At 36.9% G+C, this 23072-nt stretch overlaps 1 protein-coding gene across 3 annotated transcripts in view; it reads right to left on the bottom strand.

The window, feature by feature from the left end:
- kcnk2 (potassium two pore domain channel subfamily K member 2) overlaps positions 1–20226 on the bottom strand; it is a 31070-nt gene extending 10844 nt beyond the window's left edge. The window contains exons 1-5 of one of the 3 annotated variants that reach the window (XM_023348055.1): positions 19840–20226; positions 17001–17314; positions 8798–8915; positions 3496–3656; positions 1429–1639 (exon numbers count right to left, since the gene is read on the bottom strand). In XM_023348055.1, the coding sequence (XP_023203823.1) occupies positions 1429–1639; positions 3496–3656; positions 8798–8915; positions 17001–17189 (679 nt within the window). In that variant the 5' untranslated portion in view covers positions 17190–17314; positions 19840–20226. Of the gene's footprint in view, positions 1–1428; positions 1640–3495; positions 3657–8797; positions 8916–17000; positions 17325–19839 lie in introns of those variants that run through there. The other 2 variants (XM_023348054.1, XM_023348053.1) reach the window with 2 other exon arrangements.
- Positions 20227–23072: the final 2846 nt, after the last annotated feature.

Below are 23072 nucleotides of genomic sequence, written 5' to 3'. Positions count from 1 at the left end.
AAACAAATTTCCAAAATGTTATCAAAACCTCCAACTTATCTCTGTTTCAGATGGATGATTTACACAGCAAGACTGAATGTTTCAAGTAGAAATGGCATTTAATTAGTTAAAATCCAACTCTTCATCTTTTTTAACCCGTTGAACTCTCTTTTTAAAACACTAACAGGATTCAAAACCAATTATTTTTGAAGGACATGTTTCTGCTGTATACTATTAGAATACTATGTTCTATGCTATTAGAACTTTAAAAAATATTTTGAAACTAGTAAATAATCATTTAGTAATAATCATCTAGTAAATAGCATTTATTTTCAAATATTCAACTGGACCTACATTCTTTGCTTTTATTCACTGAAGTAGCACTGACATAGATGCAGTATTTAGGATCAAAATAGTAAAGCTGCTTTAAGCTTATATTGACATTAGGTATGTACTTCCTTTTAAACAGTTTCTATGGTTCCTCTGACTTCATCTTATAGCGGAAAAGAGTCATGTTAAATGCTGTTAGAACTTAGTACAGTGCTTCACTGATTGGAAAATTCTTCTATTTTTTTAACTTTTCACTAGTCAGGGATTATCAGGTTAAAATGTGGGTGATTGTGATCAAGAGACATTTTCTAGGTGCATCTCTTGCAGAAAGATGATACGAGTGTTTCGTAATGTAGTCGTTCTTATAATGAGGCTCGCATCATTGCTTTGAATGTAATTTTGGAATTTTCAATTAATTTTGGTACTACAAAGTTTTCAGCACATCAGGTATTACTGTCAATGCAGAACAGTGTGAGCAGACTGCCAGCGATGCCGAAGCATTTTTGAGGCAATATGTGACACGGGAAATAGGATTTCAAGTCGTCCAGCAGCTGTTCCAGCACCTTATCCTTCCTTTCAATGGTGTAATTGGAGAAAGAAAAATTTTGGGGTCTGAATGTAACTAAACAAAATTTTCCTGTAATCCAAAAGCACAAATTTTAAACTGGACCATATGTGGCTTGGAATAACTTAGCTTTGGATTTTGCCTATTTGCTTGTTTATGTGGTACAGTGAGCTTACCATAGCCTGGATGTAGAGTCACAGTTGTAAATAAAAGCAAATTTTATTGCACTTATTATTTTAGTTTGATCTGATGACTCTGCTATCTTAATCCAAACAAGTCCATACTCATCACATTGAAATTTGAAGGACCATTTAGGTGATGAGTAACAAATTCAGAAGGAATCTTAGATTTAACAGATGGGAGAGCTGAACATATAGCAGCCATTTGTAGTCAGTGATGAAGTATAAGGATCGCATAAACTGGCTGGTGGGAGATTCATTGCTACTTAGCCCATCCACTGAGTCAAGCTGTCTAGCTTTGCTATAAATACACTGATTTTAATAGAGGTGTCAGTCAGACAAATGAAAGACATGCTGCGAAACGAAATCACATACCCTCGGTCAGATGACCTTTTTCTCCGGCCACGAAGTCTCCGAAGCCAATGGTGGTGAGGGTGATGACGACAAAGTAGATGGACTCGAGCGTGCTCCAGCCTTCGATATGTTTGAAAATGACAGCTGGCAGGGCCACGAAGATGAGGCACCCGAACAAGATGAAGAGCAGGGTGGAGATGACGCGGATCTTTGTCTGGCTAACTTTCCACTTCTGATAAAAAGGATAAGAAGAAGGAAACTATTGAGAAGTTTCACACTCAAACACCCCAGAGAGAGTGACAAAGTGATTGATGGTTTGAACATTTTACCAGAGCAGGAAAGGGTTTCAAAAATGCCACACCCATTGAACTTTTTTGTGTTGTTTCAGGTTATTTGAAAATGAATCTTTTCTTAATAGGTTATATTTGCTTCACCATTACTCATTCACATTCACATAGTTTACGTCTTTCTAGAAATAAAGTTTTGTTTTACTATATCCTAAATCCAACACTGCAGAGTTAATGCGGTATGCTTTCCTCGCTAGATGGAAAAATCCTCCTAATCAGGATGAGATACAGAATGTCTCCTCATACCTGTCATCTGCTAAAAAACAATGGTCTCAATTTGTTATTTCAGTTGCCTTCATGGTACTAGATAACTGAATGAACTCAGAAGTCTGATGGGCAAAAATTCTAATTTAATATGAAATCTGGAGTCTTTCTTTTCTTTCACAGCTGCTGTGAGTTGAAACATATGCATGCAACTGATGTCTGGGGTAGCTTTTCCACTTGAGATGACTTCCTTCAGCTGGTTTCATGCTGACAGCATCATGCCCTTTTCCTCCCCGGTTATGTAAGACCTAAGAACAGTATGTCTAAGGGGAAGCGTAAAAAGCATACAGACCTCAGATCTTAGTTTTTGATCCCTTCTTGGTGCCTTGTGCAAAAATATGGAATACAGTAAATTTTAAAGATGATGTGCTATACTAAAATTAGTTGAAAACCAAGCATTACTTTTTTCCCAAGGTGGACTGATAAAGCTGAGTTGCAGTAAAGCATTTCCCCCCCGCAGCAGTGACAGTAGTAATCCATCTGTTTCTATTGTCTGAATGACCCTCCAACCTTCCCTGTTCCAGAGGGAGTGACGGAGCGTGCAATGAATCAGTAACATAATTAACCTGTTGCTGTCAAGTATCTGGGTGTTAAAAAAATAGGCACTGCCACTGGTTTTGCTCCAAAACAGAAAGCTTAGATCGTCTTTTTGAATAACTGCACATGCAGAAAATGTCTGTAAAATGTTGGGCTTTAATTGGAGAGAGTATAATCTGCCATCAATCTCCAGTCAAATGACTTTGGAGTAGTGCCTGAGATTAATTGGCTGTGGCCCCAGTTTCTAGTGATAACACCTAATTGAAAGTCTTTATTTTCCCCACAACAGTAAGCACCAGCTCAGGGACAAAAACGGTTGTGACATATCTGCAATCAGAAGGTTGTTCTTATCAGACATGGTTGCCTTTCACAGCACCGAGAATAGTGGCATGTCCTGCCCTCCTGCTGTATTTGTCCACAGGCTTGTAGTAGGGATCCCCCAGCCAGCAAGTCTATCAAAGATCAATTTATCAATCTGTTTGTCTGTCTGTCTGACCGGCTTGTCAGATATCCCATACGCTACCGACCATCTCGCTCAATCTGGGAAGTTGGCTGTTTCCTGAGATGTGAGTTTGGTTGAAGAATAAGGGCTTCCTAGTTCTTAAATGAAAACACATTTACTGTAAAGCCACTGTAGTTTTCGGTGATGAGCTGAGTGATGAAGTACAAAGCATGGTGAGGGTTATAAGAGTCTCACTGGGAAGTGGTTTCCTCTCCACCTGCTGCTCATATGGCTGGTTTAGTTTCTTGTTGAAGAGTGGGCGAGGACAGCAGGGAATAGCATACACTTGAATAAATCAGGCCTCAGTTCAAATTTTTATCCTCTTCTCATCCTCTCAGACAAACGATATCTAGTTTGGTTTTCACTGCTCTCCTCAATGCCTTGCATTTGTTATGTTGATCATCCAAACAAAAAAAAAAAATTCCCAACGTTGCTCACCACAATCATCTTCTCGACTTTGGCAATGCCCTTCCCAAAAATTGTTCCCAACTGGTCGCCGACACCGGCCAACAGGAATCCAAACAGGGGAATGCCCAGCAGAGCATAGAGGATGCAGAAGATCCGTCCTCCTTCTGTGTGGGGAGAGATGTTCCCAAATCCTGGTAAAACGGAGAGACAGGCGGAAAATGAACAAAAACAATTCCACTTCAAGTCAGAACATGTTATTTTCACAGTTTATTGCTGCCTAATAACTGTGTTCCTCCTACTGCCAGCATTGGCTGCATGGAAGCAAAACAGCACAGATCTCCTACTCTGCCATTAATTCATTTGGTACAAGACCTGTTTTCTTGCTGAACAAATTTGATTTGCTCAAATTCAAGAAGTTTGTAAATGCATTTGTATATTTTAGAGAACAAAATACTGCATACATATGGATGTTGTAGCTCCAGAGGCTGTACATGCACAGAAAGAAAGAGCAGTGGCTGAACATGCATGTGTTCAATTTGCGTCTTGTATAATTTTTAAGTCAATTCAGTCACAAGCTGGTTACCTAGCGCATGATTTAAACAAATAAATAAATAATAATAATAATAAAAACCTCTATTAGTTACTGTTTTAGCTTAATGATACTTGGTAGACAGGAAAGCTGACCCACAAAGTCTGAATGAAGCACATTAGAAATTCAGACAAAGATCAGCTTGATGAAATTCCAGTGGTGGAAGATGGAGGTGTGTAAGGGCCTCTGACTCACTCTAATTTATTACTCAGACCTGCAATTTCAAAGCAAAACGAATGGAATATGAAAAGAGAAAGTGAACCTTCTGCTGACTTTTAGCAATTTCAGATGAGACAAAAGTGCAGATCTGTTCATGGCTTCTCCTCTTCAAACCTGCTTATAAAGTGCAGCTTTACAATAACATTTTAAAAAAGGAGCTTCAGAGATGTTTTCCTTGCATAAACTTGACTCCAGGCATCACACAGTGTGCACTGTCAGTTTCATTACTCAACAGCTGCTTAATGAACTACATTTTACTTTCTTTTATTAATACATGTAAGCTACAGGGAGCCTTCTGATGACTCTCTAGTCTTGGGCTGGACCGGAGTGACACCTAATGTGAGAGAAATTGTCAATCATATCTCAGTAATTCTATGATTAATTCCTGGGGAGCCAGGAAATGATAAACAGGAGACTAGGCCTGTTGTAATAAGAAATAAATCAAATAATCACATGATAAATTAAAACAAACTCAATTTTAATTTGAATGATTTATCGTTTTTCTATTTTCTCTTTCTTTCTTCCAAAAACTAGATAAAAACAGTCTTGAGTCTGGTGCTTTGGTCTCAGCTAGCCCTTTTTTTTGAAGGACAATTTTGTTTACAGAGACTTCATAATTTATTTTATTTGTTGTTTCTGTTGTCTTGTTTATTCATTTTGGATATTTAAAATGTCTTCCAGTTCCAGTGTTAAATGTTCATTAAAATTTAAACTTTCTTGATCTTTGAGATTGTGCTCTTGCGTTATTATGCCATTACCATCATACTACTTGAAAATGGTCTCAAAACAAGACATTATGTTTTGTCGTAATAACTTCTGGGATAATTTGTTATCATGACAGGACTCCAGGGGACAAAATCTAAACTGTTTATAAAAAATAATCAATTCATAATTGTTTTCTTTTCATTCCTAGTGTCAAGGTAAATAGCCAGAATCTGGTATTCATGGACAGGGAAGCAACAGTGAAATTTGGTTGGAGTGTTCCAAGTAAGAGATTCACTATGCAGAGATTTTGTAAAGCTCTCCTGGCCAAGTCTAATTTAAAAACAAACAGAAACAAAATACCGTACAACCCCAGCTCCCATATTTAGTGAACTGAAACTGAGCTGCCAAGAACAAAATGTTTAAACAGAAAAATGACTCCAGAAAAAAAAACTTAAGCAGTATAAGTTTATCTCTTTGCATCACACAGTCAAATCCTCCATCATCTCCACCTCAATTAATGATAGAATTACAGCCTTTAAAAATCACATTGTTAACCCTTTCTTTTCTCTTTTTTTATTCAACAATGGCAAATTCTGCTCAACGATCAACTTCCTGGTGTTTTTCTAGTTCAGGCACTTGTCTGTCTGAAAAATTGTACATTTTTCCAACACTTTTATCTGCCTTGATCCTTTTCTATGAAAGGAAAACTAGTTCATCTGAATACATTGGTGAGTTTCACACCTTACTATAGATGCTCCATTAATAATAAATATGATTTTTTCAGCAAAAAGGCTGATGTCGACATCCATCATTCAATCATGTCACCATGTAGTGATTCATATACAAGAGTTTGACTGTCTATGGTGAGAGGAAATACTTGTATAATGGGCATGAAAGACCAGTGGCCTTTAGTTTAAAGTCATGAAGAGAAAAAAAGGTAAGTCTGATATCTTCACTAATAGGTAATTAAACTATTTTATGATATATTTAAATCATTTAATGAAGGGTATGCTGTTTTTTTTGTTTTTGTTGTTTCCCATTAGTTTTAATTTATGGGAATCCCAACAATTTTACACAAAGGGATTTTTAGCTTATTTAGGGCTTATAATAACCAAATCATTACATTACTGCAATCCACAAAAGGTTTATTTTGCTATCAAAGGGAGACAAGCATGTAAAAACTGTTCATTCCTGTTGTTACAACCTAGAAATAATAGATTCCTTTGAGTGTTGGTATTGATCCAGGCAGTGTGGAAAGTAAATGGATTGTAAGTCAGACAGATTTAACTCAGAGATCCCAGGGGATCTGACACAGTGAGATCAATCACAAATTCAGCTCTAGGAGAGAGGAGGATAATCACAGGAGCAGCAACAAATGCCTCATTCATATTTAATTTTCTGAATTTACAGTAGGGATGAAAGAGAGAGGGGATTTTCATTAGTTCGGGCAATTCAATGGGAATTATCTGCAAAGACGAAGAGATCCCCAGATGTTCAAAAATCTCAAGCTGATCTAAACAAACAAAAACAAAAATTACATCTCCGGGATTTCTCTGACAAAATGACACACTGGCTTCAGAGACGGCCTCTGTGTCTGATTTATTTACATAACAGCACGAAGGCAACGGAACAATCAGGAAAAATTATGATTGCCCACAGACAGCACAGCAATTATGTGCTGTTTACACTAACAGGCTGCAAAGACAAAGCACACAAATCACCACCTGGGAGGGAGGTTTCTGCAGAAAAATCAAAGCTTTTGCCCTCTGCTACCACCCTTACTTCATTTATGCAATTTGGCCTTATGTGGACATTTCTACAAAAACAGAAAGCCAAACAGATCTCTGTTCTTTGAATTGAAGCCATGGAGCTTTTTTCTCTGGATCAGTGAGCTAAAAAAAACAACAACAAAAAACAACTGTGCAGAAATTACTCTTTGCCTACAAAGTGACTTGCAAAAATGTTTAACACCGCTTGAAATTCTTTACAATTGGTCACGTTACAAGCACAAACACTGAATCTTATTGGCAGTTTATGTAAAACACCAGCACAAAGAAAATTAGTGTTTATCATTTTCTTTTACCATTAGCTTTCTTCCTATCACTCTTCTCTAAAGGGCACAGCCAATAGTTGTCCAGTCAACAGATTGTTTCATCTGAGCTGTGGATTTCTTTAGCTTCTCCAGATTTTTGGCTGCTTTTCTGATTAAAGCTGACCTTTTCTGGCTTGGCATTTTAGGTGATGGCCATGTCTTTGTGGTATTGCAGTTGTACAGTACTCTTTTCATTTACATATAATGGACTGAATAGTTATTTTTTATTTTACTATATGTTTAAAGCTTAGGGTATCGTTTCCTAACTAAGCCTGCACATCTTTATTTGTGGCTGTCGGGACAGAAGGAGACTGACTATATGCATGCTACTCTTGTGAAATGGTTTTGAAAGACTATTTTACTTTCTCTTACACATTATGCATTACTTTGTGTTAAACCATAACATGAATGCAAAATGTGAAATGGGGGTTGCCTGTGCATACTTTTGATGCGCTATGGCCTTTGCAAAGATCAAAATATTAATTTATAGCAATTCAGTTTTTTATGTGAAAATGTGCATCTTAGATCTCTGACATAGCCTATATTTAATAAGCTACAGGTGCCCACCAAGCAGATGTGGTAGAAGCCTGTGAATGTGTGTAATCATGTTGTGACTGGTTTCAAAAAAAAAAAACATGACTTCTCGATTGTGCAACACACATTGGGAAACTGGAAATGAGTCTGGTGAGAGTCTGGGCTGCATGTGGGTTGTATAGTTTGATGCTACAGTGCTCATCGAGAGCATGCTCTGCCTACACATTATGGCCATTCATGTGAAAATACAAGCACACTCTTATTCCAAGCTGATAGCCAAATCAGTTCATTACACTTTAGTGCATTTAATTTCCTCATTAGAGACTGAGCTTTGACAGGGTGCTGGAGATGTGAAATGGAGCCCAACAACCTACTGAACAGACACAGTGATCTGTCAAGGTCCAATTGGAAAAGCCAGATGAGCTGTCAGAATGCGTGTGTGTGTGTGTGTGTATGTGCCAGAGTCTGTAAGGCGTGTGCTTGTGTGAGCCGTTACTTCTTTTTTCCTGATTAGTAAGGTCTTACAGCTGCAGATGACACAAAGAGGGGACAAATTGTATAAAAAAAAGATGAGAAGCATGGTGGATTTTCAGCCTGTGGCATTCAGATAAAGGGTAATGTGCTATAATTATAATTTGAGTCCTGCATTTAACTTCTGTTGCTGTGAATGAACAGGATATTAGCTCTGTTGCAAGAACTGATAACATTTTAAACCTGGCAAAGAGCAAAAATTACTTAGTGGAAATTCTCCTCAGTTGGATAAATGAATGACCAAACTGAGGCTAGATTGAAAGAGAAGTTTGATATCCTTGCGGTTCTGTCATTCATCTGTCAGTTATGTTGAATATATTGTTTTCGTTGTCTTACTGATGTTAAATAGGCTCCATTCAGTCTGGGGTGGAAGTGAAAGAGCAAATCAAAGTGCAATCTTGTAGAGGAAATTAGTTTTTTGCAACTGTTGCTGGAGTGCAGTCATTGTGCAGTCTTGGACAGGAGCTGATGTGACTATAATTTGTGTGTGCAGGTGCAATTTCATGCCAAAATGATCCTTGAAATTACACAGTTATTCTGCCATGCTTCTACTCTCTAAAAGGGAACATATATATATATATATATATATATATATTTTAATTTTCAGGACTCAGAAAACAACAGATGCTATTTTCTCTTTAGATAGAAACCATTCTTCCTACCGATTGTGGTGATAACAGTCCCGGCAAAGAAGAAGGAGGAACTGAGGTCCCACAGGCTCGTCTGATTGGACAAATTTCCTGATGGATTCACTCCAGCACGAACTGCCGAAACCACTTGCTGGAGACAAAAGGAGAGCAGTTTCAACATTAAGATGGTGGCTCTTGTTGGGAGTTTAACACAATATAAGCTCAGAAACTCAAAAGATGAATACAAAATTAGTGGTGCACGATGACTCTCCTGGGAAATAAATGACAGCTGAGGTAAACATCCAACGAAGCCAATTAAGAGTGGAGAAAAGATAATAGCATCTGTCACCTTTTGAAGATTTTCTTTTTAAGTTGCAATCTTATTCACAAAGAACCTGTCAAGACTGTTGGGAGTAAAACTCAAGGAAGCAATAAAAGTTCTCAGTTTTAATTAATTCTTGTTTACATTTTTGTGTTTTCCAAAGCCAAGTTTCATACCCACTTTACCTTTTAAAAAGCCTTTAGTCAACGTGTGGTCTCCAATGTGAACACTAAAATGCAAAGAGCTTCCTCACTCTAAAATCCATGCTTTGTCTATTGTGTTTGAGTGAAAGACTGAACATCTTAACTCTGTGTGAATTGGTGACTTTCTGCACCCTGCTGCTAAATGCATGAATGCTAAACAAGGTAAGATGAACTCAGTTTAGCCGTTTTCATTTCTGCCGACAGTTTTGACCCCTCTTGCTCTTTCGCAGTTTAAATAAGCCACAGACAAATCCTTAAAAATACAGTTTCCTTTATATTTCTCAAATCTGTTTGCTTCATCTAACTTAGTTTTAAAGCTCAAATTTTCCTCAAAATGATGAAATTTGAATTAGAGATGTTCACAAGTCATTTTTCCTACATCTAAATCATGGCTCAGGTCTTTGAGAGGAAAGTTCAAGTTAAGTTAAGTTTTCTCAATAAATACTGTACATACCAGTACATACTTTTGACCAACAACAGTGCATTACTTTAGGTTAAGAATTTAAACATATAATATTTACCCTAAGTCCTAATTTAATGCAAACATTTAATAGTGCTTTTTGAGTCTAGCTCTTATCAACAATCTTTTAATGTTTTCAAATGTGAACTTAATATTACACATATTATGATCTGATTTTATTGTATTTTTCAAGCTCAAATATTTCCATTTAAATAAAAATAACAGGAATATAGCACTTGTGTTGAATTTCTGTGCTTCTTATTTTAATCTTTAAAAATCTTTATCTTTAACAGTACTGTATAACATAATGACACGGTTAACTATTAATCATTTTAAGAGCTGGATGGACTTGAGCTCACCTTTTGTTATTTACAACTGACCCTGCGTTTGGGTTGAAACAGTACAGTACATCACATTTAAGACAAAAGGTTGACTCAGCTGGGTCTTATGATCTTTACAGAATCACCGAGACAGAAAAAAACAAAAAGCCTTGAGACATCAGGAGAGCTGCAGTCAAACCTTTGACTCTAATGCTAATAATTGTGGGAAAACATTTTAAAACATTTATCTCCTGTCTATGAGGCTTTTTTTTTTTAAAAACTCAAAGCCTGTAAAATATCAAATCTCCTTTGCAACTTTAATCAGGAGGGAGCAGCAGAGGGAATAATCTCCATTAACTGAATTTAATATGAATGGACCTCCTGGAATAGAACAGTAATGTTCCATTAATGATGTTCATACACAATATTTAGGGTCACTAAAATGTCACAGGGCGTACAGTGTTTATAATTATTCATCATCATTAGTTACACGGAGCCTTCTTTCATTCACAACAGGGAAGCGGCCTCTGCATAAGACAGTGAAGATGAGAGTATTAAAGTGGAATTAAAAAGACAGCAAATAAAAAAAGGTCTTTTACAGTTCAGAAGTCAGTCAGAGGGAAGACAGACAGCTAGACCAAAATTACACTGGCACCCTGCTAGTAAAAAGGTCGGACTCCCTTTTGGCTTCAGAGACATCTTGATTTTTTTGTGGCACAGAGGAACATGTCTGAAAGATTTCTCGGAGATTTTGTTCCATGTTCACATAATTGCACCTCAAGCTTGCAGCTTCACATCCTTGATGGAAATCTCTGACACCACCATTACTCAAAGGTGCTTTGTTGGATTGGGATCTGCTGAATTTACTCATTGTCAATTCAGTTTCAGATGATTTAAGCTTTATGTCATCGTGCATTTTCTTGCTGGAAGTGTCCATTAGAAGAGGTGCACATAAAAGGATTGACACAGTCAGCAACAACGCTCTATATTTTAGGGATCTGAATGCTGAATGCTATTAGACAGAAACTCACCTGACATTTTCCAAATATGTTACTGAAACTGTAAACTGTTGCCTGAGTTTTCTAAACATAGCTGAGCGCTGGAGTGGAATCCAGTGTGGTTTTCTGCTGCAGTAGCCCATAGGCTTCAAGATTCAACATGTTTTTGTTTTTTGTATTTACAGATTATTCTCTGTAAATTAAAGAAAAGTTGTGCAAGAAAATTTCAGCAGTTTAGCGGTGTGGCACCAACAGTCACGCCACATTGATAGTATCTTAAATCCCCTATCTCCCTCATTCTGGTGCTTTCTTTAATGTTTTACGAAATCCTCTTCATCGCATTTAGACCTCTAAGTTACTATGATTTCTGCTAAATGACTGCCTGATTTGATTTTTGCATTGACCTGCAATTGAACTGGTGTACCTGAAGAAGTTGCAGATCAGGGTTTACGGTGCAGTTTATATATTATTCATCAATGAGTGACTTTTCTTCCGTTACCTGTTTTTCCCTTATCTGAGATGGGACCAATGTAACTAGTTCAAGTGAAAAACAAATATACTCCTCTACCTAGAGATACTTTATGTGTTTTATGCATATTTATGCTTCCAATAGTGAGTTGTAGCTTTGCACAGAACAGCCTTCATTGTTGACTCCCCTAATGTAGAGAAGCTATAGATCTACTCCAAGCTTCCCCCAGAGCTCCAGAATAAAACAATTATACTTGAGGTATTTCTCCACTTGAGGTAGGAATTGAAACCTTTGGGGAACATTAGTATGTTTAGGAACCATGGCCTCAGGCATCACTTTAAATTTTAAACTCTAAGTTTGATAAATCTGAACAGACCAGAAAGAAACTGAGAGGCATCATGATACAAGTCGTTTTAGTCTATGAATGCAAAAAAATCAACCATCTATGCTTATTTTGTTATGTCCATGTATCATTTTTCTGATTAAGAGAATGGAAATTATGTGCCATGAATGTTCTCAGCTGTTCAAAGCCTAAAAACAAATGTAAATGAGGTTAAAAGATAAAACCTCACATCCATTGTTCCTCCAAAGAAATCCTTCGGCGAGGCAAGGCTCATTCATTCCCTTTTGTTTTCCACCCAAGTGAGCTTATCATTTCTTCCCTGCTCTGCCATTTGCACACAAAGCTACCCATAATAAGGCAAAATTATGTGGACATCATGCAGGCTGTCGGCGAGCTAAACCAAACAGTTGAGAGAATCTGAATCGTCAAAGCCTTTTTTGATATAGCTTACCTTTTTTAATTACTCCCTTTGAGAGCACACTTCTCCTTCATCGTCTGCTGACTAGCTTTAGAAAAAAGTTGTGTGTTTGTGCAAAGTAAAGAGTGAATAAATGGCACCTGGGTTGAAACAGTGCATCAATAAATCATCAGAGGAAAAGTAGTTGCTTGAAAGGTTGCTTAACTCAGTCACTGACCTGCTCACTAATAGATGATAGGCAGAGCTGACGAATGCTGTAACATTCTTGTGAAGCAACAAAAGGATCAGAGTAATCTTTGGTTGAAAGTGGAAAGCTGTCTTACAATTAGTCTGAGAGTATCAAAAGAAAACATGCTTCCAACAGAAGAAAGTACTGACTTTGAACCATAATTAACAGAGGTGGTCTGTCCTAGAATATGCTAGCTGTATTACACGACAATGTTTTCATATGGGATTTAATAAGCAATCGAAAATACAAATTTAAAACAACACAATTAGACCTGATAACCTGAAATCAATTTGGAAAATAATAAAGGCTAGATTAAACCAAATTTAAAAACGATTATTTTTTTCATGGGGAACAGCTGTGTTAAACAGGGAGACTATTAAGAACAGAATTCAGCTCATGAACAAAAACAAAAGTCCAAATACCTGATCTCAAAGGATAGATATGTTTTTGATCAAATGTATGTATTTCGATTTGCTTTGAACTTCAAAAGTGAAAGGGTTTTGGTAATTGAAGGCCAATGTCCAGTTGTACTGTCAAAGAATGTATGGTGTAGAATTCAAAATAACACAAAATAATTCCAGATCTTGAGATCAGAGTTGAAAAGTAAAAAAGAACTACACTTTATATATAGAAACATTCTGCCATTTCTAGTGTTCTCTTGGTTCTGAGACATGAGAGGCTTTGAGTTTGATTTGTGTTTGTCTGATGTTTTATTCAACTAGTGGTTTGATTCTCTTGTTTCTGTATCCTTGTAGGATTCTGATTGTTTATCCTGTTGCTTCATGTACTTGAATCCCTCTCAGTGCTGCTAATCAGTTATCATATTTGGTATGCTTTGCGGTTTTCATTATTCCCCGTCAGATTGTTCTTATTGTTAGGACGTCTTCACACATTTGGAGGTGTGCACACATAGAATTTCACGTTGTAGTTCAAATGTAAAGTAGAATTATAACACAATTTAGAAGAAGTCCTGTCCTGGAATTGTAATCATTGATTGATAATTAATAAGGTCACTAAAGAGAAAAAATAGGAAATGGAAGCAAAAGCCTGAGCACCAATCATAGAGGCTTTAACACAATCTTTTTTCAGCAGAACTCCAGGAAACTACTCCAGGTTTGACATCCTCAGTACAATCGGCTCATAACAACTAAATAAAAACACATTTAATTTTATGTGCATGGTTCCTTATCACTCCTCTTGCCAAGATATAAGCATTCACTGTTTCACAGATTAAAATTAATGAACAGAATTATTCAGCAAAGCATAGCACTCTGTGACAAAAGCACTCATCGTGTCTCCTTTTCTTTTGTTTTCAATTCTGAAATACTGAAGTTTTTCTGTGCTAGAAGTTTTATTTTGCATCTCACCTGCCTGCTCCAGTCTGAATTTAGGTCAAATTCCTTCTCAATTTGACAATTTCATAGATAATTGTATGACACTGTCAGAATCCCAGCACAGACAATAACCAAAATTCATGTCAGTGAAAGATTTGCAGGATCCCAACAAAGCTCGATGTAGACTTTCATAAAGCTCAGCATAAACGTTGCAGATCTTTTTATGGTGACTGCAATTAAATGATGTTAATGAGCTGCTTTTCAGGTACAACGTGATTTTTTTTGTTTTTACTATGAAAACAGATGAAAAAACATGGAGCAGCTTTTCTTCGGAATCCAGACATTTTAAGAAAAAAGCAGACAACAGCAAAGAGACAAACAGATATGAAGCGGATGAGACCAGATTGCCTAAATGTACAAATAGAAACATGATGCCAATTACTAACATTCAACTTGTTTTAGAAGAGTTTATTTCATGACAAACTAAAACATTAGTGTGAGCTACAATGTACTGTATGTACAGTATTGGATGAGTCTAATATTGTTTATTTTCTGTTTTACACTGATTGCTATAGCTTTCAGTAGATTTTAGTGTCTCTCCAAAAATGGAAAACCAATCCTGTGTCTTATGTTGACTGTTTACCAGATCATCTGTAGATGCAGCAGTGTTCTTTGTATAATGAAGTATTTGCCTCCCTGAAGCCCTGCCGTGCACATTACTGTTGTTCAATGTGGAGAATTCATAAACATTAACCTTTACTCTGTATGTTAATGGAATCCAAACTCTTTAGAAGAGAAACTCTAACCTTTTCCAGCCTCATGAAATCTTTGCATGAACTTAGAAATCTCATTTACTCCTGCTTTGATACCTGTCCTCATCCTTTTAAACAATATTTAACTTCCTGCTTCTAAACACACTTGATTGTCACCATAACAGTTAAATAAAACAGTTTTAACATCAATAGAAACTGAAACTGCCACTTAGTGGAGCCTAAGAAAACACTCTTTGTTTCAACAACAACAACAAAACTACCATTTATTGTGAATTTTCTCATTTTTTTAACGAGGATATCTTTTTATCTATTGTTTTCAGTCTAAATTATGTAGAAATCTTGAAAAATGTAAAACATAAAAACCCACTTTCAAGGACAGAATTGAATCTTTTGAGAAAAAAAACCTATAAAATTATGACTTTTCATGAAGTCCTCTTAATTAAAAACAGCATAATTTAACTCAATTTGCTCAGCGTAGTAAATATTTGTGTATTGAGTAATACAGTGTCAGCAGAGGTCAGTTGCATTATTCTCAAGCAATCTTGGTTGAGTGTGTTTAACAATCACCACAGGATTACTGGTAAGGGAAAAAAATCTTCATTATGATAAAGGTTTGAATAAAATTATGATTTTATTCAAAGTCAGTTTTTGCACCTGATCTTTACAGCATATAGTGTTAATGCTATGTTATTAGAGTTAGTGCTTCAAATTGGTTCATATTTACATTTTCTTTAGATAAAAGGTAAATAAACTTGGTATTTGAGATGATGCATTCAAACTGAAAGCATCACTGAAACAAATATACAGCATTTCATGTTTGAACATCTCTTTAAAGTAAGAGAGTAGGTTACAGTGGTATCTTCTTTTATCAAGCAGATCTAAGGCAGAAAACAGTAATTTCCAAGCTTTGATTGTTAAAAGATATTTTTTATGGATTAAAAAAACTAAATGTAATCACAGTGGTTCAAAGAACTTGCACTCGATTCTTGATTTCTGTGACCTTATAGCCTAAACTCACTGGCGACTTTGTTAGGTACACCTGTTCAGTTGATTTGAACACAAACTGCATTTTAATCTACAAATTATATTTTGCAATTCAATGCCTGTAAAACTATTTTGAGACAGAAAATGAAAGAAGTTCAGTTCCTACGCTCAAATGTTGCAGTTCTTCTGATGAAGGAGCAAAATAGCAGATTATGAGTTCACCCAGATAGCTACTAGGTGAAGCAAAACATCTCAGACTAAACTCTAAAGAGATTCAAAAAGTCTAAAAAATCAGTTTTGTAAATGATTTTAAAACTCTGGACAGCAAACATATCACTATAGTTGAGAAATTGTTTTGTCACCTTGCCATTGTACATCTATGCATCTTGACAGGGCATAGCTGTCAAAATGCTCACTATGTAAGTTAGCTGACTGCTATTGGCTTTAACACATTTCGCTATGAAGGAGTCTATGCAGTGTTTTCCCTAACCAAGGTGGGCACCTGCCAACAGGACTGAACTTCAAACTTCATGTTTTTAATCCAGAAGGTTTCTATGTTTTTTACTTTGACTATACATCCAGCATTCAGATTGGTGAGTTGAGGCATGTGAAGAAAAATACATATAATCTAGAATGTGACGACTGTGATGACGGTGGAAATACTTTTTTTTGTCCCATTATAGTTGCATGATGTAGATGGCTGCTAGTTTACTTGCACTAAGACATTATGATTGCATCTGCACATAAATTTGTAAGTCTTCACAAACCACATCTTATTAGCAAAGCCACAACATTTTAGCTTCCACAAAATTAAAGCAGAAATTGCGGCACTTGATCACATTGTAAATCGTGCTCAGCTGCTTTACTGATTCAGTCATTGACTAAAATTTATATCAATTGTAAAAAAAATATTAACAGCAGAATCTGATTGATTAGATTCACATTCATCGTGCCCAACAGCTATTTAAATTACCACAACAAACTGCAGGAAGTTTAAACATTTATCATATGTTATTCCACAAAGTATCTAAAATAAGCAAAATTCTGTAAATAGGAACAAACCACATTCAGACAGTGAGAAACAACCAAACAACCTTCTTTGAGGTTTATTTTAGTCTACTAGGTGATTCATTGCACTACTGACCTCCAGCTGTGGTAATTGTTGTTTTTGTGGCAAAACAAAATATATACTGCATGTGCTCTGATAAAACTTCATATAGCCAGTGTTTCAATAAACCATTCACCTTTTCCGCAACAGTTTGCCACGGAAAACACAAAACATGGGAATAAACCTGTGACGTATTTGAGAGCAATGCACATTTCAAAAGAAAGCTCATTTTGTCAGTCACTATAAGTCAGCAGAAAATAAAATATTACACCTGCCTTGACAAGATCCTCCAGCTCCGTTGAATTTATGCAGCTGTGCAAGGCCAAGAACTCCAGTTTCTCTTTCAGAATGACCGATTTCTGGTAGCTTTCGTGAGGCTGCTCCAGAGCCTGGAACACTGTTGCCCCGATGATGAGGTACAGCACCACCAGGAAGAAAATGGCCGACACAGTTTTCCACCTCATGACTGTGGTCCGGGTGTCGCACTCATCCTCGGGAGTGTTCAGCACCACTGGTTTTGTGGAGAAGGACAGGCGAGGCTTGGAGTTGTGGACGGCAGCCTTTGGGTCAAGGAGGTCAGGTGCGGCCACTGGAAACATGGAGATGATCATTATCTGAGGTGTTCCACACTAAAAGAGCTAAAAATTATACATGCTTCTGTTAAAAAGAGCTTAGCTAACACATTATGTGGTGTTACTTAATACATTTGACTTTGTATCAAAAGTTAATTAAATAATTTGTTGGATTATTGCCACTGCAGGCCAATAGTTTGAAATTTTAATGTTAAAACTTCACCAGTAAGAAGATGACTGATTGTTCCACTGTTTTCATTTCATTGTACTTCTTAGATTTACTCTTTCTTACTATTTTTATTCCTTCATTTTTTCAATAGATTTTGACAGAGAGCTAATGCTTCTGAAGCTGTTCAAGTAACTCCTATTTTCTCTTAGTCAAGGACTTTACACTTCTTTTGCAATATTTTCATTGTTTTTCTCCAACTTTCTCAGGACAACAGAAAAAATGGCTTTTTAAGAAGTGTATCCGCAGCACAGCCAGCTTGTACAGCCATGCAAAAAACATGAGGCTCTGTAGACAGGTTGTATAAAATAGTAACTATGCTGCATTTTTCACTACAATTTCTTTCACCTTCTACCCACAAACATTTTTACTATGTTTCTTTAGGGGAAAAACAATTTTTCTGTGAAGTAAATATTTTTATTTTAATGTGTAGAATAAAACTTCTGCTGTTTTTTATGAAAAAAATACCTTTCTTCAACCAACATGAACTGCATTAACTCTCAGCCTTACACAGCGATACACTAATTATTTTATTACTCACTCAAGCTGCACATGTCTCAATGTCTTACTAATAAATACATAATTAAAGCTTTCACCAGTGCATCCAGGCGAAGTCGTCAGTCCCCATTAGTTGTTGATTATTATTCAAGCTTCTGTCTCAATGATCCAGTTTGACATATTTTTTACATTTGAATCAAGACTTTAACATACAAAGACTCATGGCAGTAGTTCAATGGACTAGCACATGCAGGCTATGAAATGAATTCTACAACATTTATATTTATAACACATGTTTTTTGGGATATTATGTGCAGCACGTGACTGTGAAGTAGAAGCAAAACGACAATTGGTTTTGAAATATTTTACAAATAAAAATCTCTAAATTAACACAGTTTCCATTAGCCTTTTACTTTACAGCCACGTTTCTTTTCTTTTTTGCTTTTGTTGCTGCAGGTTTGGTTGAAGCTTGGATGAAGTTTGTTTTGTTTGACATCAGTCTTTGAAAGAGGACTGAACTTTGACTGTGCTTCTCTAACACATGACTTTGCTTGTTAAGCCTTGCCCACTCCAGCCAATTCTCCTTGCCAGCCTCTAAAATGTATTTTTCCAGGTTTGCCCTGCATTTAGCTCCTTTCCAATTCTTCTTGATCAGCATCCCTGTACCTGGGATTGTACTGTGCTAAACAGTTCCAGGTCTTATTTGGCAAACTGGGGCTGCTTTTTGGTCATTTTTAAATCAGGTCAAACAAAGCTCTTATATGGAGTTCCCCAAGGCTCCATATAGGAGAACTTTTAGTAAGCATCGACCTGGTTCCTCTGACTCAAATCTTTGGAGTAGTACAACATTGTTTAACATATCTATCCTCCTGACATACAATATTATATTTCTGTCCCCACTTGACCATAGTTCACTTCAGTTACTGTGTCCAAAATATAATCTCAATGCAGAAGAGTCAGAAGGTGACAAGTGGCAACTGCTTCCTTGTCTTGTCCAGTGTGTGTGCTGTGTTTTTGCATTGTTTCACCAGAGCTGTACTGGTGCCATATTGTTGTTGGCTTTTAGGCAATTCTTAGAAGTTTTTAGTGGGCAGACTTTGTGAAACCCCAAACGAAACGTGAGATTTCTACAGATAGCCGACTGTTTCTCTTTAATGAGCAATTTATGAGGTGTCCATTTTCATGGTTGTACCATTAGAATTACTGGATCTGCACCTCTTGTTCAGCTCCCAGTGATCTGTAGCAATCAGCAGCCTCACATCTACATGTTTTTGTTTCCTTGTATAAAAATCAAACACAGAGACTCTAATCTTTGTGGAATAAACTCAGCCTGCCTGACACTAGGCTATTATATATTAATGTTGCACATACAGCACTTTCTCTGCATGGCTACATTTTTTTTTTAGTATTTCTGTGCTTGGAGCATGAGTTACAACAAAAAAATAAATTTAAATCATTAAATATTTAACAATGTTTGTCACAATGATGTTTCTCAAACGTTTGCTACCCTTAGGTGATTACACAACACCCCCCAAGAGGTCGTGCTGGCCTTTTTTTTTTAAAAGGAAACTGCTTCTACAGAGTAGTACTCACTTCATACCTCCTAAGCTTTCGCAAGCATTCTTATTTTATAAGTTATATGACTGAGGTAAGCACTGTTGTCACGATTCAGATGGTTTTAAAAAAAACATATTTTTATGGAACAATGTTTGACAATAAAAAGCATAAAAAGCATCTCAGAAAACAGAAATAAAAGACACAAAAATGACATAAATTATCTTTTAACATTCATAATTCACGCAGACAATTTATAATCACCTTGATGTCAACGTAGGCTACTTACTTCTCTACCATCTCGTCTCTGTCGGTTTCCTAGAAGGCGTTATTTTCCAGGAAAGCGCAGCACCGCTCTCTGCCTAAAGTCTGCCTTTGCCTCCAGTGTTCGCTCCAGAGGACGTGTCCGCTGTCCACATGGCCTCGGAGTGCTGAACTGCTCCCTGCTTCACAATCTCCGGAGAAAATACATCCAGGGAATCACGTCTGTCGGCACAAACGCGAGCTAAGACTGAGAGTAAAGGGAGCTGGGGGGAGGGGGGAGAGGCTCCTATCCACGGTGAACATCCAGGTGTTTGGGGGGAAGCGCGGTTTGTTGTTGGAGTGAGAGCAAACACTTTGTTAAGAGTAAGACCACGACGGATGCGCTGCAGTACGCTGGGAAAGAAAGTGAGAGAGAGAGAGGAATAGAGAGAGAGACCAGGAGAGAGAGAGAAAAAGAGAGAGAGAGACCTCTGAGGTTTCTAGCGCTGTAACATCTTATGGAAAATTTCTAAAGCTCACCATTCAGAGCGCAACGAATGATCATGATTGTTTTCTTGAAAGTTTGAGGTGGTTTGCAAAAGTATTCATGCCCCTTAAGTTTTCTCACATTTTGTCTCATTGAAAACTTCACTCGGTTGTTGTGAATTTAAGCAAAATAAAATAAATAAATAGTAATAATGAAAAATATAATTGTGAAGAAGAAGGAAATTATACATGGCTTCATTTTAATTGTATACTGAAGGAAAACAAATCGGAGAGTGGCTGCTTCTTAAAGAGACAGAGGTCAAACTTCAAGGTGTCAAATTGTCAAATTTTAAGTCATATACAGTATATATATAATATGTGTGTGGGGGGGGGGATGCGCGTGTGTGTGTGTGCCTGAAAAATACACACCACCACCCCTTTACACACACCCACAGCATGGTGTTGTGGGTTCAGTAAAGTTTTAAGTTTATGATTCAACACTGAGGAACAGTCTGGGGTCTGTCTCTAATTTGCCCCAAAAAATTGTGACATTTCTTAAGATTTTTCAAAATTTTCTTCTGTGGCTTAATCTAACACAACCAAAACCTTTTAGAACAGGGGTGTCAAACTCCAGTCCTCAAGGGCTGCTGTCCTGCAGTTTTTAGATGTGCCACAGGTACAAAACACTGGAATGAAATGGCTTAATTACCTCCTTCCTGTGTCGATAAGTTTTCCAGAGCCTTGCTAATGACCTAATTATTCTATTCAGGTGTGGTGCAGCAGAGGCACATCTAAAAGTTGCAGGGCAGTGGCCCTCCAGGACTGGAGTTTGACACCTGTGTTTTAGAAGGTGCATCTGGAGTAAAACTAAAACAGCGAACATCACACTGTACACTGACACCGGCCACAATACAGACTGCAGAATGAAACAGCTGGCAATTTTGCATCATCATTTTACATAAAAGCACCTTGTAGAGAGTACTGACATTTTCCTTCTGAGGTCTGCCCACCCTTGTTGCTTTATTTTCCCTCTCAAGGACAGTTTTCTGCTGCTTAAAGCAGAAAGCGTGCCATGATGTCCTTGTTGGACCAGTAATTTAAACGGGTGCTGCCCCCGTCACAGAGAGAAGTTGAACCTGCAGGCGACAACCAGCTTATCAGTGGGAGGAAGCAGACCCCAGGGCACGGCACTACATGCTCCAAAGCACAGGTTTGGCGCATTAATTAAATCCATCCGAATTAGTGAGACAGTCTGGGCTGTTTATGATGTGACTTTTCAGTTGTTCGTGGCATGTAGGTGTGTTCTCTCAGAAAAAAATAGAGAACACACAGGGGCTGACAAGGATTTTAATTGGGTTAAAGTCTGTTCTGCCCTTGAAGATGATCATATAAGGCGGAGAAACAGTAGGATAGCGTGTGTTAGTGCTGAAGAGCCCACTGTATTGATCAATATTGACTGCTCATTTACATAATGTACTAGTGGTAATTGAATGGTAGGACTCCAGAGCTGAGTATCTCTGCTTTAATAAGATACATTTAATTATCAAGCAAAATCTTCTGAAGTATATTGTGACTTTCATGTTTATTTTCCATTTTAGTCAGATTATATGCCTTAGACTTTTTAAGTTCATGCAAAACTATTTACAGGTTTGTATGCAATACGTGTGAACATTCTGTTCATGATAATGAAAGGATAAAGAGTATTATTATTATTATTATTATAGAGGATTGTAATTCTAACTGCAGGTCTCTTGGGGTTCAGTATTTTTCCTTTAAATCTAGCAATGTTTTAAGCTAACGTTTCTTGCAGTTGGATAGAAATTATTTATAGCAACACAACATAAATTCTCTTCGTTGAATTTGCTGTTGTGTTTGATTCAAATGTGTGTGTTTTTTTGTGATGTCAAATTATATCTCTTCAGGCTGTTGTAGAGCTCAAGTAAACAGTCGTTTTTCACCCAATATGAACCGTAAGCTCAGCCAAATGGTTTTTATAAAGTATTCAGAGGGGAAGATTTGCTCCTGATGTTGTCGTATTTATTTCACACTGAAGGAGTTTAGTATCTCAGTAAATATCACCCAATTCTATTCCTCTGGCTGCCCACAGACAAGTCCAAGCCCCATACCATGAAATCCATCCTGCTCCAGTATTGATTTTTACAGCCACCTCCTAATTTGTTTCCCCTGGTAGATTAAGTCTTCAGCTGTATAAATGTCTTCTTTCTCACAGACATTTTGCTTGAAATTTTCTCTGGTCTTGCCTCACCTCTTTCAATCCCAGTGTCGACTTCAGATGTGAAGTCACACAGAAAATACATAAATTCTCTCTCTCTCTTTATCTTTTTAGCTTTCTGTGCAGTAGTGTTGATGAGCTATGATAAAACATATTAATTACATGGATAGCTTATAATCACTTTCACAATTTATCCAAACTGATCAAAGGAGCCTTGCTTCCTGATTCCCAATTTTTGCTTTATTTAGAAATAATTGAAGTAGTTTAAAGTAGATTTTTTTAACAATAGTTACACCTTGTTATGGGTGACATTGTTGCATTAATGTCCCATACTACCAAGGTAATTTTGTAAAGGCAGAACAACAAAAGAGTAATGATGTTGATGTTGAATTTCATAGAAGGTTTTCATGAATAAATTACTAAAAACCATTCTACTGAGTCCATAAGGTTCTGTAGGAAAGCAGTTGTTTAAGGCTTTTGTCATCTTTAAAATCAGTGGGATGATCTTAATGTGCTGATCTGATTCCAAACTGTT

This window comes from Xiphophorus maculatus, chromosome 15 (genome assembly GCF_002775205.1).
Source record: "Xiphophorus maculatus strain JP 163 A chromosome 15, X_maculatus-5.0-male, whole genome shotgun sequence".
Lineage (NCBI taxonomy): Eukaryota > Metazoa > Chordata > Actinopteri > Cyprinodontiformes > Poeciliidae > Xiphophorus > Xiphophorus maculatus.
The sequence above is the reverse complement of the archived record's forward strand: the minus strand, read 5'-3'. Positions and strand labels throughout refer to the sequence as shown.